Raw genomic sequence first — 19,958 nt, 5'->3', positions numbered from 1 at the left:
TTTTCCTTTGCCTCAGATATACATCCGTACAGATTGCGATCAGCGCAGAAAGTTTTCTCCATTCAGTCGGATGGTAGTGATTTGGACAGAGTATGAGTTTTCTCCATTCAGTCGGATGGAGTTTGAATCGGAATTAAGGTTGGCTTGAGATTCAGAGGGTTTTGGTTGCTCAACATTGTCGTTGGAGGATTCAGAAACAACATCAGACATGGTGTTTAAGGTATTTTGATGTAATATGGCAAGGGATTTTTTTTTTTTTTTTTTTTTTTTTCAAGGGGATCGACACTCTGATACCATATAAACAAATATGGAGAGAAAAAAATATATTGCCATGTGTTTAAATTTTTTACAAGGTATTTCTTAAATAGCATTATAGGGAGATAAATTAGGAAACTAACAACTGTACACCAGCTAATTTCCCTAATTTCTAGCAGTTGACAAAATCTCTTTCTGTCTATATTTACACGCCTATTCTACTCCTAAAATTTGGTGCAATAACGACCAAATATTCTCCTTTCCAACCGTCTCCTCAATAACTAAATAGCCTCGGTCATAGACCTCTCCGGTACGAGACCAAATTGATTTTTCGAAACTACAGTTTCTCGTCTTAGTTGTTCTTTAAACACTCTCTCCCAAAGTTTCATTGTAAGACTTATTAATTTCATACCACGATAATTTGTATAATTTTGTATGTGCCCTTTATATATATATATGTAGGTTTTAAAATATTTTACATCACTCATCTGACATTTTCTTGTTATTTTAGTAAACAAATTTTGTTAGCCGAGACACCCCATCTGATGAGGCAGAATTTCAAATTTCTGCAAGTGGAATTTGTGTTTTTCAGAAACTTTCCATATTTTGAAAGTTTACTTAGTTTGAGTAGTTTTCTGATTTTCATCGGCTGTCCTTTTTAAGTAGTTTTCTGATTTTCAGAACTTTTCTGATGGTCATCACGGTTTGGTGTGTAATGGAAATGTAATTGAAGTGGGAGACCTCAATGATGAAGGGTCTAGGCGAGATCAGTTGGCGGTTATTAAATTGGAATTAATTGATTATTCAAATAAAACCAAAACAGGAAAGCTGCTGAAAATCAGAAAACTACTTAAAAAGGATAGCTGATGAAAATCAGAAAACTACTCAAAATAAGTAAACTTTCAAAATATGGGAAGTTTCTGAAAAACACAAATTCCACTTGTAGAAATTTGAAATTCTACCTGCATTAGTACCATCATTCCCTAAAAACTCCAAATCACTAGCAATGCAATTTGGTTCAAAAGCCCTTTATGATTTCATCTTTCTTAATGCATTTTAACCCCACATTCCTTGATCCTATGAAAATTATGTTTTCCCTAAGCCTAAATTTCCGATACGATTTTCATTAAACAGTTTTTCAAAGTAACTTTTCAATCTTCCTGTAATTTCATCATCTTTTAATAAAACCCTTAAATCTTCATTTTTTATGCATTCAGTATGACTAAATTTCTAGTTCTCCACTCCCTTAATTTATCAAGTTGGTATGTATTTTTGTCAGTTTTTTTCTCTCAAAGCATATGGTTTCTCTCTCTAGCGTTTTGCTTGTTTGCTCGACGTCGGAGTCCTATACTCTGGCGTCTTTTGAGATCCTCTGTTCTTCTGTTTTGCTGGTTTCCTTGGGTGCTCTTCGCTCTCTCAATGAGAGGTCTGGATGGTCAGAAATTGTCGTTTCTCCAACTTGCAAGGCTTCCTCATTTGGATTTACAGGGAGAAGTGGATTGTGAAACCACAAACAGAGGGCATGTTCTTTGGGTTGATAACCACAGCACCGTCATTTGCAAATCAACGCTTAAATCTTGCCTTGTTGGGAGATTCGACAGAGACGTGGGGTCTTTGGAAGAAATCGAAGAGTGGGCTACGAAGACATGGTGCATCTCGTGTGGGGTTAGGGTTTCTACCCTGGCTGATGGTCTTCTTCTGTTCAGATTCCCGTTAGAAAAGGAAGCTCAGAAGGTTTTCAAAAGGGGCAAGAAGTTTTGGGGTGATGCGCAGCTTTTATATTGACTTGTGGTGTCATCATGTTGGGTGTTTTGGGTGGAGGAAGAAGACCAAGCACCGGCGAGTCATCTTGTATGGTCTTCCTCTGCATCTTTGGTGTCAGAATCTTTTTGTAGCCAATGGGGACCGTTGTGGAGGGTTTTGGGATGCTGAGTCTTATGAAATGAGCGAAACTGAGAGGATCGTCATTACTGTGGTCGAAGGCAGTGAGGTCCCGGAGTTCATCATGGTGGAAGACAAGTGGTGGGCTTTCAGATTATTGTTGACTGAAGAAATTTCTCCTTCCCTTGTGCCTCTATCCAAGTCTTACACCGGGAGTGATGATTTGAGGTCTCATGTGATGACGGCAAGCACGACTCAATTGAATTGAAGGTCTGGGTTGTGATGCTGCCTTACCAAGAGGAGACGATTAAATCGACTTCACAGCAATACTAAAACGAAATAAAAGAACGATGCAAGAGAAAAGAGAATTGCAAAGCAAACTTTATTTGCTGCAAAAATATAAAATCTTCAACTAGACTGTAAACCCTAGCAATTACAAGGCTTTGTATAAACCTAAGACTAGCTAATTACCAAATATAAAATAAAATCAAAATACGAAAACTGTTGAAAGTCAGAAAACTACTCGAAAAGGAAAGTTGCTGAAAATTAGAAAACTACTTAAAATAAGAAATCTTTCAAAACATGGAAAGTTTATGGAAAACACAAATTCCACTTGCAGAAATTTGAAATTCAGCCTCCATCAATCCACTTGCAGAATTTGCCCTCGAGTTTGGAGCAATTTTCTACGATCAATCAAAAATTCAAACATGGCTTTCCATCCCTTCTTTTCCGAAATCGAACCAAATACATTAATCTTCTTATACTAGCAAAGAATACAGTTGCATAAGACTTTCTTTGAAACTGAGTGGATTCTCAAAACTTAGTAGAACACGTATCTGGAACTATAAATTTAATCAACTTTAATTTTTGTTCCAACAATCACATAGTAGATGTAGTGCACTCCAAGAATTCATCCCAAACCATATCATAAAAATAATTTCCATTATTTTTCATGTTCATGGATCCAAAAGCTTAATGATTAACCACGTATACTTCATCTTGATATCCTTCTTTTGTAACTTCCTTATTATCCTCATGTTTCGGAATCAATAGTGGCTTTTGCATAACCAGAAATTCACCTATATCACCATATATGATATCATCCTCTTCCTCCGAGTAATCATCATATTTTGGCTTGACCATTGGGGTTGCATCATCTCCCTCGATCAAAGGTAGTTTTTCTTCCCCATCAAGATTTCCTACAAATTCAGGAATTTCCTCCATATAGCCACCATTCCAACGCATTTCATCAAGTGGAATAGGTGCTGATCTGGATGTTGCGCTACTGCAAAAAGGATTGAAAAAATCCTCTTTAAGTCTGTCCTTATAAAAATAGAAATCTGGAAATTGATATCTGTTGACCAACAACAATCAGTCCACTCGTCGAGTGATCTATAGTGACGCGAAAAATAGAATGATTTTTTCGCAATAGTATCCGTGTATGACACATCATCATTCACCGAAACATTGTCATTAACTAGTGTGAGTGTTGACAACACGTTGACGCAATAGTTGAGTCAACAACTCACCTTGTCTCTGCAAAAACTCTATCTCGCTTTCGTGTTGCTTGGGTAAGGGTTCAACCAGATTCTGCATCCTACGATTTCCTCCTCTCGGTTGTTGTCGTGGAGGCATGATTGAGTAGTTGGAAAGCCGAAACCTAAGCTCTGATACCAAACTGATGCCACCTTACCAAGAGGAGACGATAAAATTGCCTTCACAGCAATATTGAAACGAAATAAAAGAACGATGCAAGGGAAAGGAGAATTGCAAAGCAAACTTTATTTACAGTAAAAATATAATATCTTCAACTAGACTGTAAACCCTAGCAATTACAAGGCTTTATATAAACCTAAGACTAGCTGATTACCAAATATAAAATAAAATCAAAATAGGAAAACTGTTGAAAATCAGAAAACTACTCAAAATAAGGAATCTTTCAAAACATGGAAAGTTTATGGAAAACATAAATTCCACTTGCAGAAATTTGAAATTCTGCCTGCATCTGGTTGGTTTTGGTTATTTGCCGAAGGCTTAGAGTTTGGAATTTCATCCTGGTCGGACCCAAGGACAGGGATGCGTGCAGCTCAACGCGCCAAAGGAGAGTGGGATGGGGAGAAATATGAGTTGTACACGTGGTTGGTGCACAAACGCCTCCCGTTGTAATTGTAATTGCAAGACAGCTGCCTTCTCACGTGGATGGGCACGTGAGCGGATGGGGAGTTTAAACTCTGCAAATGATGGGCCAATGAAGATTGGGCCTGGACAGATTGGACCACGACATGGACGAGATGGTTCATCCTCTTCAGGTTGTTGGACCAGGGTTGATAGGCCCAGGTCCATTGGGTGAAGATCTTTAGCTGGGCCTGGTCAGACTAAGTGCGCGTCCAGCCTTTTTAAGCAAAAAGGAGATAGGGTGGTGGTTTCCGAATAAGGGTCTATCTGTTTCTATTAAGGGGAGGCAGCCCAGCCCATTTAGTTGAAAGGAGCCAGAGTTAAAGGTCAAGCCCAAGCCTAGGTTTTATCTTCTTCGCAGCAAAAGGCTTCTTTGCAGTCGCAGTCTGTTGATAAGCATTGGTCTCAATCGGAGAAGGAAACTGGGTCAAGGTTTGTGCTAACATGAATGGTGATGGGTCGACGACGAAGTTGTTCCGACACAGTGCGTGCTGCCAGAAACTGCTCTCTGGTAATAGGTTTGGATCGCTTCAGTTGGGTTCCTTCAGTGATGCTTCAAATGATGGATGTACATCCAGTAGTGATTGGCTATCAGTGATGCCTCGGAGTCTATTGCCTGTGGTGGAGGTGGGTTCTGAGGCTCATGTGTTTGACACGGATTCGACTGAACTTGGGTGTTTTGGGCTGTCTGAAAGGGATGGGATGGCTGGAAAGATTGTTGACCGTTGCACTAATCTGGAATTTTTGGGGAATGATGGGTCTGTTTTTGAGTTTTCCTCCTCTACTCAGCCTTCTTCGGCTGGGGATGTTTCGGGTTGGGTATCCGAGCTTCATTTGGGTAGGGATGAAGGAATTGGTATAAGTAGGCCAGAAGGAGACATGATACAGGCCATAGATTGTTTCTTTGGCTGGTGTTTCTGAGAAGATGACAGTTTGTGTTGGCAAGGATTTTCGATGGGCTATCAGTGATGCCTTGGAGGCCATCGCCTGTGGTGGAGGTGGGTTCTGAGGATGAGGTGTTTGACACGGATTCGACTGGACTTGGGTGTTTTGGGCTGTCTGAAAGGGATGGGATGGCGGGGAAGGTTGTTGACCGTTGCACTAATCTGGACTTTTTGGGAATGATGGGTCTGTTTCTGAGTTTTCCTCCTCTACTCGGCCTTCTTCGGTTGGGGATGTTCTGGGTTGGCTATCCGAGCTTCATTTGGGCAGGGATGAAGGAATTTGTATATGTAGGCCAGAAGGAGACATGATGCAAGCCACAGATGGATTATTTGGTTGGTGTTTCTGAGAAGATGACAGTTTGTGTTGGCAAGGATTTTTGCATTACCTTTAGCGATGAGTCAGCTGCTTTGTTGGTTCTGGAACTGAAAAAAACACACGCTATTGTCTGATGATCATACCATTGCTCCGGACACTTGGGTTGATGGAATGGAAGGTGGGGCAGATAGTGTTGTTGACTGGTTGTCGTGTGTTGATGAGGAGGAGGAGCTAGAGGATGGCATAGGAGAGGTGTTGAGGGATGAGCAGGGTGGGTCTCTTGACATGATTTTGTCGGCTGAGGAGGGTCATCCAAACTTGGGGGTGGTTTATGCCCTGGCTGTTGTGAGACCGGAAAGTATGGAGAGTGATGATGTTAGGCAGGATTGTGTTGACTTAGGCAAAGATGGGTCAAGGAAAATATTGATGTTGCTAGTGAGCTGTTGGGTGTCTCCTCTAATGGCAACCGTAAACAGGCATTGTCGATTCTCCATGCGATGGTGGAGGGGAGAAGAAAAAGAAGTCTAGGAGGGGGGGTTGAAAGAAGAGGATTTCCCTCCCTTGTAAAGGGGAGAGGGAGGTCAGAAATCTTTTCTTTTATGTAGACTATTAAGGAAAGGATTTGGTGGGGGGGGTGGGGGCGGGGAAGAAGGGAGTGGTGATTGACATTGTTTCCGCATGAAGGTACGACGCATTTCTTGGAATGTTCGTGGTCTCAATGGCCCGAACAAGAAGAAGGTAGTGAAGTTGGTAGTGAGAAAATGGGGGGCTCATGTGGTTTGTTTGCAGGAAACGAAGGAGGGAGATTCTCTATTTTATGTGCCTTTATGATGGAAGGATGGTTTTAAATGGCCCTTTTTTGGTGTTTATGGGCCGGTGGATGATAGCGAGAGAGTTGTACTATGGGAGGAGCTCAGTGTTGTGAAGGGGATGTGGTCTCTTCTATGGTGTGTGGCCGAGGATTTCATTGTGGGTAAGTTTTCGTGAGAGAGATCTACAGGTGGTAGATGGTCTTTGGCAGTTTTTGGAGTTCATTGATAGACATCATCTTATTGACTTACCATTGGAGGGTGCTGCATTTACTTGGTCCAATTGTAGGGATTCCCCCACTCTTTCCCACTTTGACAAATTCTTGATTTTTGGGGAGTGGGAGAAGTATCCGGATGTTTTTCAGGTTGCTTTGGATAGTGGAGGATTGAGTTCTCGTATTTGAGAACATGTGGCTTAGAGCAGATGATTTTCAGGGGAAAATGCCGGTCTCATATCTTGAAGACAAAGCTTAAAAGATGCAATGAGAGGTTTTCGGGAACCTGGAGTGGAGGAAGAATAGGGCCCTTGTTGATATTGCTGAGATTGACCGGTTGGAAGGGGTGGGTGGCATTGTTGAGTGCCAGCGCGATAGGATGGCAGCTAGTCAGACAGAGATTGCAGAGATTGTTGTTATAGAGGAGGAGATTTTATGGCGCCAAAAATCCCGGGCTTTATGGCTCAAAGAGGGAGATCGTAATAAGAAGTTCTTTCATAGACTTGCCAATGCCCACAGAAGGGGTAATCACATTGGGCGGATCCGAGTGGATGGAGTGGAGTTGTGTACGGAGGAGGAGATGCGTAAGGGAATTGTCTCTTTCTACCGAAGGCTTTACTTTGAGCCTTTAGGTTGGAGACCTCAGGTTGATTGTCTTCATTTTGACTCTATTTCAGCAAGGGATAAGGATGGCTTGGAAACTCCTCCTTCAAAGGAGGAGGCGTTGAGGGGGCTGAAGAGCTGTAATGGTGATAAGGCTTCGGCTTCGGATGGATTTACTATGAGATTTTGTTGGAAAGCTTGGGGTGTGGTGAGACATTAAGTGATGGGCACTTTTCATGAGTTTCATTCTAATAGGAGGTTCGAAAAGTCGTTGAATGCATCTTTCATTGCCCTCATTCCTAAGAAGGGTGGTGTGTCCGATGTCAAGGACTATAAGTATGCTGGCATGTATTTATAAGCTTCTTGCTCAAGTCCTTACTTTGAGATTGAGGGAGGTTCTAGATGAAGTCATCTCATCTTCTCAGAGTCTCAAAATGCCTTTATAGGCTGGCAGATTCTGGATTCAACTCTTATTGCCAGCGAATGTGTGGACTATAGGTTGAGTAGTGGTGTTCCTAGAGTCTTGTGCAAACTCGACATTCAGAAAGCATATGATCATGTTAGCTGGAATTTCTTGTTGTATTTGTTTTTTGGGGGGGATGGATTGCGGCTTGCGGCTTGTATTTTCTCTGTTAGATTCTTTGGGTTGGTGAATGGGTCTATCTCCCTTTGATTTTTTTGGAAGTTCCCGAGGTTTGAGGCAAGGGGATCCTCTTTCTCCTTTTTTATTCATTATTGTTATGGAGGCCCTTAGTAGGTTGATGAGGAGGGCAGTGGATTTGGACTTTATCAGGGGATTCAGGATGGGTCAATATTCAGTTCAGTAGATGGATATTTCCCATTTAACGTTTCTGGATGATACCTTGGTTTTCTGTGATGCGGACATGTCCCAAGATTTTTGAGGTGTGTTTTGGTTTGTTTTCAGGCAGTGTCAGGTTTGAAAGTTAACGTGGGAAAGAGTGTGCTTGTCTTGAGGGGGAGGTTCAAGAGGTGGCTTTCCTTGTTGCGGTGCTAGGGAGTGGGACGAGTTCCTTTCCTATTTCTTATTTGGGTTTGCCTTTTGGTGTTTCATTAAGGAGGGTGGGAGCTTGGGATCTAGTGATTCAGCATTTTGAGATAAGATTGGTTGGGTGGAAGAAGCAGTATCTTTTGAAGGGCGGGAAGGTTACTCTTGTGAAGAGTACATTGTCGAGTCTCCCAACATGTTTCCTTCTCTCTTCCAGATTCCTTCCCCTATAGCTGGAAGACCTGAGAGTCTCCAACGGAACTTTTTTCTGGGCGGATGAGGGGAGGAGTTCAAGTATCATCTTGTTAGGTGGGAGCAAGTTTCCAGGCCTCTTCAGCTGGGTAGTCTTGGTATTAGAAGGTTGGTCCCATTCAACAGGGCGCTCCTTTGTAAGTGTTGTGGAGATTCAGTAGCGAAAGACATCGTTTATGGAGGAGGGTTATTTCGTGCCGCTTTGGGGAGGAGAGGGGGATGGTCTCTCTCCAATAGTATAAATATAGTTTGATTGCAACAATATGAATCATTTAAATATTACCCTTCTGCATAAACGATGTCTTTCGCAACCATTTAAATCATTTAAATGTAGAAATAACTAAAGCATGCAACCACACAAGAACATGATTTTTACGTTGGAAATTCCCAAAAGGGTAGAAACCACGGGATCTAGTCCAGGTAACTAATCAGCCATCAAGAAAGAAGGATTACACCCTAGTTATAGTTCAGTGAACCTTGAACCTCTAATTACTTTCAGACATAGAAGACATCAAAGTTTTAGTAAAACTCAAAAGTCTCAAGGTGGACCTCCACTCATCTACGTCATCCGCTCCACAAGAATCTACTTCTTTAGTAGATCGTCTCAGCCACTAGTCGATCGGATGGTATGTTCCTTGTGTATAAACATTTTGGTGTTGATGCTAATGTAAGCTCCACAAGATGCCACTCGCATCCTTCCAATGACATTTCCTGTTTTTTCTTTCTTTCGCTTGTTTTGAAAATAGAGAAAGCGTTGCATTCAAGGCAGTTGACTGGATAAAGTTAGAAGTTACTAGAACGTATTTTTTATATTAAGAAGAGGGGGTATATAATTAATGAAAGTCATTCGTGTTTGTACTGCACTATTTCATGACAAAATCAACATTCCAAATAATAACTCACCACCTAATGCAAGATGTAGATGATGAAAATAAAATATGCACTCTAAAATTTATGATCTCTTTCAATAATGAGTGTATAGATCTCCCTGTATGTCTCTCTATATGTGCATATATGTGAATATGAGAGCATAGAGGTCTTTGTATAGTGCTTTAAGTCCAAAGGAATAAGGGTAACTGTTGTAAAGCATAAAATGGAAGCGAAGAGATAAATAAAACAAGTAGAACACACAAATATTACGTGGTTCAGCCACTAGGGCCTACATGCACGAGCCCAAAAGGCTACATCACTTTTATAATACTTTCTCAATTCACATACAATACAATGGTGGAGGCTCTTTTATATAGGAGAAGAAATTATAGGAATGGAAAGAGATAGAAACTACGAAACAAGGAGGATTTTTCTATACTGATTCCTCTAGTAACACTAAATCTTCAATAATAGGAAATAATATCAATTACCGAAAGATTTTCCTCCACTGATTCCTATATTAAATCTTAAATACTCCCCCTCAAATTGGAGTATGAATGTCTAACTTGCCATTGAGATGATGAGTAGCAACAAGTGTGAATGATGAAGAGAGAAGAGAGAAGACGAAGAATTATACTACCGAACGCACCGACAGCCCAAACCAGTCAGCAAAAAACTGTCGGAGACATGGCAAAGGCGAGGATAATGCTACCGAACACACCGGTAACCCAAACAAGTTGATAAAACTGTCAGAGACACGGCAAGGACGAAGACAATGCTACCAAATACACCAACAACCCAAATAGGTCAACAAAAAACTACCGGAGATACGACAAAGGCGAGGACAATGCTACTGAACACACTGGCAACCCATACAAGTCGATAAATACTGCCAGAGTCACGGTAAAGGCGAAGAACATTACTGCCCAACAAACCGGCAGCCCAAACAAGTCACAAATAGCACCGAGAAACCCTTAGTAACATTTCAGATGCCAAGGCAATACCTCAAAATAAGGGTCCGAACCTAGGAAGAGAAATTAGGCTCTGATGCCATGTTGTAAAGCATAAAACGGAAGCGAAGAGATAAATAAAACAAGTAGAATACACAGAAAAATAAAACAAGTAGAACACACATGTATTACGTGGTTCAGCCACTAGGGCCTACATCCACGGCACAAAGAGCCCAAAGGGCTACATCACTTTTATAATACTCTCTCAATTCATATACAGTACAATGATGGAGGCTCCTTTATATAGGAGAAGAAATTATGGAAATGGAAAGAGAGAAAATAGGAAACAAGGAGGATTTTTCTCCACTAATTTCTTGAGTAACACTAAATCTTCAATAATAGGAAATAACATCAATTACTGTAAGATTTTCTTTCACTGATTCCTCCATTAAATCTTCAATAGTAACCATAAAAGGAAACCTAAACGTATTAGAATTTTTTTAGAGTCGTTTCCAAACTCTGCAGGTCTGACAGGTTCGATTGTTTTGAAATATTGTTGATCTCAATCTAGCTATTTTGCTGACTGCACATAGCCTAACGTTAGTCACTATGTTGAGGGGTCAAACGGACTCGAAATTAGGGATAGAATATATTGTTGGAAAGCTTGTCAAGCCTAGTTATTGAATGTATAAAGATCATAGATTCATAAGTAATGTTTTTGGTGAATTTTTGAAGATACATATGCCTGTTTCAACAACTTGAAACTTCACCAAAAATAACTTCATGCATTCAAAACGTCTTTTCTATGAATCAAAATATGTATGCATTGTTTCCTAAAATGGATCATGATAAGAATGCATAATTACGAGTCCCTAGTTAGTGAATTAATTATTCAAGAGTTGATTTTACCTTTTTGTCCTTTGATGTAGCTTCAAATTCCGATTCTATTTTTGGACATAAGTACCACCATAATGTCACGGGCTTAGAGTTTTAGCACCACTCTAGCTGCTCCCGTGTGGCACCAAGACGTTGCTTCTACTCTCGCAAGTACTTGGTCAGCCTAACTCCCGTGCACACCTTAGCCAACACACTCCCCCTGTGCGCTTACTAGTGTTGTAGTGGCCCTCGCCCTCTCCTCACTTGGCTTGCACACTCACACACACTAAGGCACTTAAGTTGGCAAGGAAAGAACACTTCTATTATTTCAAAGAATGCTTTGTACAAGGCTAGCACTTAAACTCTGTACAAGGCTCTCAAGACTCACTCTAGGACTTGTTGGTTACAAAATGAAGTCTTACTCCTATTTATAGGCATCCCCATCCCTAATGGATGGCTAGGATGCATTCTAACCAACGGTGGAGATCGATTCTCTAAAATCTTCTCCCACCTTCTTCACACTTTCATACTTATCTACTAGTATTTACAACATACTAGAACTCTCCACATTACTCCACACAATTCTGGAGAACTCTAGAATATACTACACATATCTAGAATCTTCCACACAACTCTAGACAATTCCGGAAGACTCTAGAAACTCCACTCGTCATGCAGTTGCCATGCAGCATCCTACTCAGCGTCCGCGTGTCGCCTGCGTGGCACAACCTCCATAGGCGGGGCGTGACAATAAGCTGACTAACTAAATTTGAAAATCTAATCAAAAGTTAAAATAAAAATACTAACTCTGGCTTTTGTTGCGAATTTTGCCAACACTATGTTCTAATCCTAACAAACACAATTGCTTACCCCACATTATAGTTATTCTAACTAGGTAGCTCCAATTTTGCCTGAATGAGTACTAAATAAGTTAATGCAATGAACTTGTGTGCTGAAAACATGAGAGGAAAAAAAAGGTTGTTTTTTGGCAGGAGGAAGATTGCTATTCCCTGGCATGTCATCCCCGGTTCATTTGCTCAATGTGCTTAATATAATTATCTTGCTGTTTAGGCCTAAGGCTCATTCTGTTACTTGTTTTTGAATATTGATAGTGTACTGATCGTGTGTAACATTACATCCTTCCCCACAAGTGTAATACACATTGATGCGCTCTTAATCATAACTAACTTTGGTGTGGGAGGGTTTCCTAAAATTTATATTATGCTGGCATATAATTGTTAAGCAATTGGGACAGTGGTGTATATCAAATAAAAATAAAAAATAAAATAAAATAAAATGAAAAAGAAAAGGTTGTAGTTATGCGAAACATAACCTCTTGTTAATGAAATAGACGTTTTGATTTTGTCAATCATTTTGTGATTCATGTGAGTTGTATGCAGCGGAATGGTTGTGGAATATAATATGGATAAATAACCTATAGGGGGTGAGTAGGTTCAACTTGCTCTTTTATTTGATTTTTGCTTAAATTAAATTTATCGAAATAAAAGTAAATTAATCAAACCATAAAGCAAAAATAAATGCAAGTACAGTTAGAGTGACACCGGATTTTAGCGAGGAAACCAAATGGAAAACCTTGATATTTTGTGCGCTATCCCAAACGTAAAAAGATCTACTATGTATAAAGCAAAATACACTGAATTTTGACTCAGCCTCACACCCCTTCACTCTACCAAGACCCAACTTGCTGAAAACCCCTGGCTTTGCGACTCCCCTGTCCAACATCTCTCGACTTTAGATTTACTCCTTGAACCTTGTAGAAGGATTGCTGGTAGATCAACAACACTTCGCAAAGCGCCTTGACCCCTTCAAAGTGTGATCTAAACACTTTTCTTCTTCAAATCTCAACTTGTTGCAGAAGGAATGAATTTTGCTTTCGGAATCTCTGAATCTTCAATTATGCTCCAATTCCAATGAGATAGAGAACAACACTACTAAATCACTCTTGTGTGTGTGCTCTCAAAAATAAAATCAGATTGATTTTTCTGAATAAAAATCTCACAAAGATTTTTCAGAATAAAAATCTCACAAAGATGGCTCTCAAATAAATCAGAATTTTGTATGCAAAAAGCCATGAAATCCTAATTGAGAAAACATGTTTATATGGACTTTCAAAAATCTAGATATGCTTGGAAAATAACGTAAATTCGTGTATAGGATTTTGGAAGGAGGAAACTAAAGTTACTTAAGCAGATCTGAAGCCTTGAACCGGTACTGGATTTTGGCTACCGGTTCAGGATGGGCAGAGAATAATCCTCTTCGTGAACAGAAGTTGGCTACCGGTTCCCAATGGACAGAATAGAAACCTCATAATAGAAACTTTCTTTTTGGTTTCCTGTTCCTTGATTTGGTTACCAGTTCGAAATAGGCAGAATGTAAACTTCCTAAAAACTTCAAACTTTCAAAACTTCCCAAGTGTTCTCACACAGTTACATACATTTCTAAAACATTGTTCTCATCATCCCAGAGTGTATTAAAGTATGAACACTTGAACTTCTTCAAATCCGCATCCGATCTTCAATCTTGAAATTCTGAACGAAATTTTACAACTCGATCGGACTTGTTTTGATAACGAAATTAGCCAATTACAAAATATGTATATCTCACAATTTCCCCAATATATATATATATATATATATATATATATATCTCACAATTCAGAACTCAGCAACTTGGAGAAATAAATTTAGACCATCTATGCTACTGATTTTTGGTTTGATCTTAACCTAGTCTGTCTATATATTGATAAAAAATTGACTATGCCACTAACTAGGATTTTTGCTTCTAATGAGATGTCAATCACACGTAGAACATTGAGAATGTGTTTCCTTCACTCAATTGTCCATCAATTATTGCATTCATTAATTTTATGATATACGAAATTCTTGAGGAGCTTCCTTGATGTACTGGTATTCTCTCGTCTTCCTTAACAAAGCTATTACTGGTTCTGTGAAAGAATGAGAGAGAAGAGTGGAAAACCTGTTTCCTTTCTTTAGTGTCTTGAATTTTTCTCTCATTCTCCTCAAATACTGGATGGAGGATAATCTGAATCAATTGTGGTTGATATTTCTAACAGATATTCTCGAGGAGGAGACCCGAGTGGTCATGACTGGGTGCCTGCTGAATGTGATGTCTCCATCAGACCGGGTTGGTTTTGGCACGCGTCCCAAGTTCCAAAATCTGCAGAGACTCTTCTTAACATATACTACAAATCAGTTGGCAGAAACTGCCTCTTGTTACTAAATATACCCCCAAATTCTTCAGGTCTCATATCAGAAGAAGATATACAAGTGCTTCAAGAATTCACTGAGCTTCGGGGCTCCATATTCTCCCGTAATCTGGCAAAAGATAGCCGTCTTACTGCCAGCAGTATACGAGGATTTAGTGATTCTCGGTTTGACTCCCACAATGTCCTTGAAGAAGGCATCTACACTTATTGGGCTCCCGAAGAAAATCGCACTGAGTGGGTATTATACTTGGACTTTGAGGAACTAGTGACTTTCAATGTTTTGCAAGTTCAGGAGCCAATTCACATGGGACAGCGGGTCGTTGAGTTCCATCTTGATACCCTGAATGGAAACGGACGATGGGAGAAAGTGGCTAATGGAACAACGGTGGGATATAGGAGGCTATTGCAGTTTCCAAAAGTAGATTCCCGCCGCTTGAGGTTTGTTATCGACAGGTCCCGGGCAGACCCACTGATTTCTTTTTTGGGAATTCATTTGGATCCATTCTCCATTTTAAGCAACACAACCGATACCAGCATCGAATGTCCTTCAATGGCAATCAATTTCTTTAGCAAATTACATGCAAGCATTCTCAAAATTTTAGAATACTTTCTTTGAATAATGTTTTCATTACAATCCGTTTGAGCCTTTTATTTGTATATAAGATTTAAAGAAAGGCTAAGAGGCTCCCATCAATGTAAAATTTGGGAGTCTCTTTTTCGTTTTGAACCCATGACTTTCAGATTGTTGTTGTGGCAAAATAAATTTTGTTTGTTTGTTTTTTATTTTTTAATTTATTTTTTCTTGAGATTATATATATATATATATATTTTATAATGAGGTTGTTTGAGATCTTGAAGGATCTGTTTGCGCATTCTTAGTGTTTTTTATTTTTTAATTTATTTTTTCTTGAGATTATATATATATATATATATATATATATATTTTATAATGAGGTTGTTTGAGATCTTGAAGGATCTGTTTGCGCATTCTTAGTGTTTTTTTTTTTTTTCATTTTTTTTTGGGACTACTGTCCGGGCTTTGCCCCGACTGTACAAGGCGCCCCCACACAGAACTGGTAAAGCTCGGCTAAGCCGTGGATGTGACTCCAAAGAGATTTATCCCGTGGGTGTGACTCTAAAGAGATTGATCGCAATTGAGAGCTTCACGAGGCACCAAGTCTTAAGTTGCGCCACTGGAGCTAACCACCTTGGGGTTTGCATGTTCTTAGTTGTCAACCCACAAATATTCGGGATTATTTATTGATGGTACTAATCAGATAATTTTTTTTTTCAGATGGTATTAGTTATTGGTGGTACTAATCAGATACATATTTTCAGATGGTATTAGGTGTGGGTCTGGTAAGGACGGTAAACGAGGATTTCCTTTGTTTTTTTCAAACTAATTTGTAAATGAGGATTTCTTTGGTGGAGCTTTTGAAAAGAGTTGAATAGAAGATTTTTTTGATGGGGAAGAATTCTTCATTGGGGCGTTGAAGTTTTTTATAATTTGTTATCCTTTTAGTTGAGTTATTGGGGATAAATGGTACATCTTTAAATGAAATTTGTGGACTTTTTGAATTTTTGTGGGTCTATAGGACTCCCTTTTACTTTTCTTTTTTTTCGATTTTTTGTTTAGTTCTTGGGACTCGTTTTCCTTCTGAGTTATTTCTAATACATTTTTACTTAAAAATAAAATAAAATAAAAAAAATGTGGCCAGCACGCACCACCAACCAGACTAAGAATTGTTTTGTATACCCCACACGCCAACAAAGAATGAAAATTCACTGGATGTAGGGTTGGTTTTGTCTTTTTTTTTTTTTTTTTTGGTAACAGTGAAAATTCACTGGATATTTAATAAAAATGACAATTTTTTTTATAAGGTAAGAAGAGTTAAAAATTAGATTAGTGGTTGGATTAGTGGTTGAATAGGGTTGACGACATTCCAAAATTCAGCAGACATAACTCATTGTGTTATCGACACATCAACACGAGGCACAGACTTTTAAATGCAGTGTAGATATCCAAATTCATACAATAACACAGATTGGATGAGGTATTAAATAGAAAACAATAGTAATACTTAGGAGAAAATGATAAAAATGCGAACCATTATTACGGATTGATACGACACTCATCCAGATACAAATTTCTATAATTACTGTATCTAATACCGACTGCAACCAAAAATTGGATCTGGTATTGCTCATTCCAAGGCCTTGGATGCTCCCGTACAAGGCTAGGCAAACCTATTTATAGGCTTCTGACTTCAGACGTTAAAACCAGATTAGACTTTATAAGAGACACAAGGTTAACTTCAATGATGTTTCTTTTTTCTACCTCTTCGTGGAGAGGAGGTGAAGGTGCAAAGCTCAAAGATGAGGAACAACCCGACCACTCTGACAATACGGCACCCACAACTACTTTCTTTTGTTAGAAAGCGTTAATTAGATTCTTCTGTTATCCTATACACCATTCAAACTCAGGCCGTCGTTGTCTTCATTGTTGCCATTCATGAAGTTTCCCTCAATGCTTTCTTTGGGATCTAATTAACAATGCTAGTTAGCTCATATAAGTGCTTCAATTAAAGAGACTATCAATATATTCTATTAACTATGGTGGTGGTGACCATTAGGAGTTTTTGTTGATTATATATGGTTACTATATATAATAATTTTTTTCTCACAATTATAGCGAAGAGACATCTACAATAATTAGTCTTTGATAATTTATTTGTGAAAATGTATATATAGTTAAAAACCAACCACACCTAAAATCGGGTCAAGTGCTAATTGTTCAAATTGACTATAATATAGTTTATTCCATAGAGATAATTTTATTTTTGGCAGACAGAGATAATTTATTCAATAGTGATATATATATATTTTTTTTGGGTCTAATCAAAATAGATAATTTATCCATCAAAGTTAACTTTTTTTTTTTTTTTTTTTTTTTTGGGTCCCGTCAAAAGAGAAAATTTATTCAATAGAAATAACTTTATTTTTATTTTATTTTTATTTGTCTAGTCAAAAAAGATAATTTATTCTAAAAGAGACATATAGATGTAATCTTTTTAGTGGGAACAAATAAATGACAAAGAAAATAAAATACCACACACAAACGAGACAAGAGTTTACGTAGTTCGGCTATACTTACGTCTACGAGGAGAAGACACATTAATATTTTATTATAGAAATAAAGAAATACAAGGCTAAGTGGCTTACACCTAAAACTCAATTACACCCAAGTTGTCACACACTTTCTTTTTACTGATATTGAGCAAACACACTCAATCTTGGATGATCTCGGATGAATGAGAAAAGTCACCAACATAAACTTGTTGATCACACGCATGTATACTTGCTGATTACACATGGATATAGCTGGCTTTGAAAAACTTCTTGATCAATCACCATGAATGGTCCACACGGCAAGACTAAAAACTTGTATTCATTTGACTGTTAATAGATATATGGTATAGCTTGGTTGTCCCGACAAGACGGTTATAAGTTGCTGATATAATAGGTGATGCGCTACACTTGTTGAGTGGTGCAAGTTTGGCAACCTCAATTTTTGAGCCACATTATTCAACAAACTAATATGCTGAATCTCTTTGTTTAAGATGTTAACAAGTTTTTTCTTATCTGGCAATACTTCCGATTCTGGTCACTGGTATGTTTTGTTCCGACTAGATCTTTTACTTTTGATTTCATAATGTTTGTGTGCTATCAGGATTTTATCTTAGGTCATCTGTTTGCAGTTTTAGTTATAGCAACTATAATGTCCTTTATTATTACACCTATTAATGGAAGTTGTTATTTGTTTAATGTGATTGTAGCTCAGTGGCATTGAGGCCCCTGAGAATATGCCGCGGTGTATAAATAATTGCTACAACTTGGAAAGTTTTTGGAAAAATTGGCATGCTTCCTTCAACAAATGGCTCGTCAGGTGTGGCTTTCAGATCTTTTATCTTGTATTCCCATGCACTTATATGCTTTGTTCGGTAGGAAGGAAGTAAGAGGTGTGGAAAGAAAATAGGAAGGAAGGAATAAATTTCCTTTGTTCGATACAGATGATACAAGGAAAGAAAGAATAATACGAGGGATGCGTCATCCTTCATTCTTTATAAATTTTCATTGATCAAAGAATGGGCGGAAGAGAGGGAGCTAGGAAGGAAATTGGATTATTATAGAAGTTTTAAATTAAATACTATCCTAGATTATACAAGTTTTAAATTACAGTACTATCCTCTATGAATTACAATATTATAGATATTAATGGAAACAAAAAACAATTTAAAACTTTATCTTTCCTTCTCTTATAACAAACATAATAAATTATGAGCTTATTCTCTTTTTTTCCATCCAACCGAACAAAAGGAAGGAAAGACACAATCGCTTCCCTAGATCCGTTCGGTATGACGGAAGAAAATTGGATGGAAAGGAGAGAAGAAGGGAATGATGAGACATTCCTAGGGAAGAGATTATGAACTTCTCTCATTTTGTTCGATTGGATGGAAGAGAAGAGAAGAAACTACCAAATTACTTTGTTCGTTAAAAGAGAAGGGAAGAGAAAATTTAAAATTATTTTTACCATTATTCCCTTCTATATAATATATACAAAAAAAAAATAACAAAATAATGATAGATTGTCACTATGAGGCAATAGTAGAAGATATCTAATTTTTTTAATTTTATTTTAAAAAATTTACCAAAATAAATAAATAAATATCGGCAGAAAAATGCTAGTTTACGTGGAATTACTGGTAAATGTTTAAATTATTATTCCAACTGGAAGATCAAAGTTAATGATTTATTGCTCTTTAAGGGTTACATTCTTTTTATTTCATCGTTGACTTACGACATGCTATATACATTGGATGTGCCAATTGAAATTTTTTTTGTTCTCTTGATGGGTTTAACAAGATAATTAGTTACACTTCTATCCTCACTGGATCATTTACTCAATGTATTTGTACACAGTTTTCAATTTCTTCATTGGTGCAATTTTGGATGATTGAGGGTGAAAACTTAGTATATTAGTAGCACAAAAAGTTAAACATGATCATCAATCACTTTGTAGAGTTGTTATATATATATATATATATATATATATATATATATATATTAGAGCAACCCACTTTGTACAACCAATCACCTATATATATTATAACACATGAATCAAATCTGCTTGTAAATATTGTCATATGTACACATCGAGAAAGAGCAAGAAAGAGTTTCTTATCTGCGTGAGAGAGATCGTTGGAGAGAGCATTTGATAGAGTTCAACGTGAAGGTGAGTTCTTCTTGATAGGATTTTGCGTGAGACTAGATGTGTAGGGTTTATTTTTTAATATTTGGGAAGGATAATCTTGTAATTTAGTATTTTTATAATAACTCCGCTTGTTTTCTCCCGTCTTCCGCCCAAATTTGGGTGGATGAAAATTTGTAAAGAAGGAGGGATAAACCATCCCTCCTATTATCCTTTAAACCATCCCTCCTATTATCCTTTCTCTCCGTGTCTCCTCCTACCGAACAAAATTACCGAACGAATGAATTTTG

The 19,958-nt window shown here is 38.1% G+C and overlaps 1 protein-coding gene across 1 annotated transcript in view; it reads left to right on the top strand.

The window, feature by feature from the left end:
• The window catches only part of LOC132306094 (alpha-L-fucosidase 1), a 36,679-nt gene extending 21,497 nt beyond the window's left edge, over window positions 1-15,182 (top strand). Inside the window, exon 3 of the mRNA XM_059803320.1 lies at window positions 14,247-15,182. Coding sequence (XP_059659303.1) covers window positions 14,247-15,015 — 769 coding nt within the window. The 3' untranslated portion in view covers window positions 15,016-15,182. The remainder of the gene's footprint in view (window positions 1-14,246) is intronic.
• The last annotated feature ends 4,776 nt before the right edge of the window (window positions 15,183-19,958 follow it).

This window comes from Cornus florida, unplaced genomic scaffold (genome assembly GCF_030987335.1).
Source record: "Cornus florida cultivar Cherokee Brave unplaced genomic scaffold, ASM3098733v1 CherokeeBrave_3.0.0_Hap2_Chr05, whole genome shotgun sequence".
In the NCBI taxonomy this organism is placed as follows: domain Eukaryota; kingdom Viridiplantae; phylum Streptophyta; class Magnoliopsida; order Cornales; family Cornaceae; genus Cornus; species Cornus florida.
Note: the sequence above shows the minus strand (reverse complement) of the source record. Positions and strands in the feature narration are given on the sequence as shown.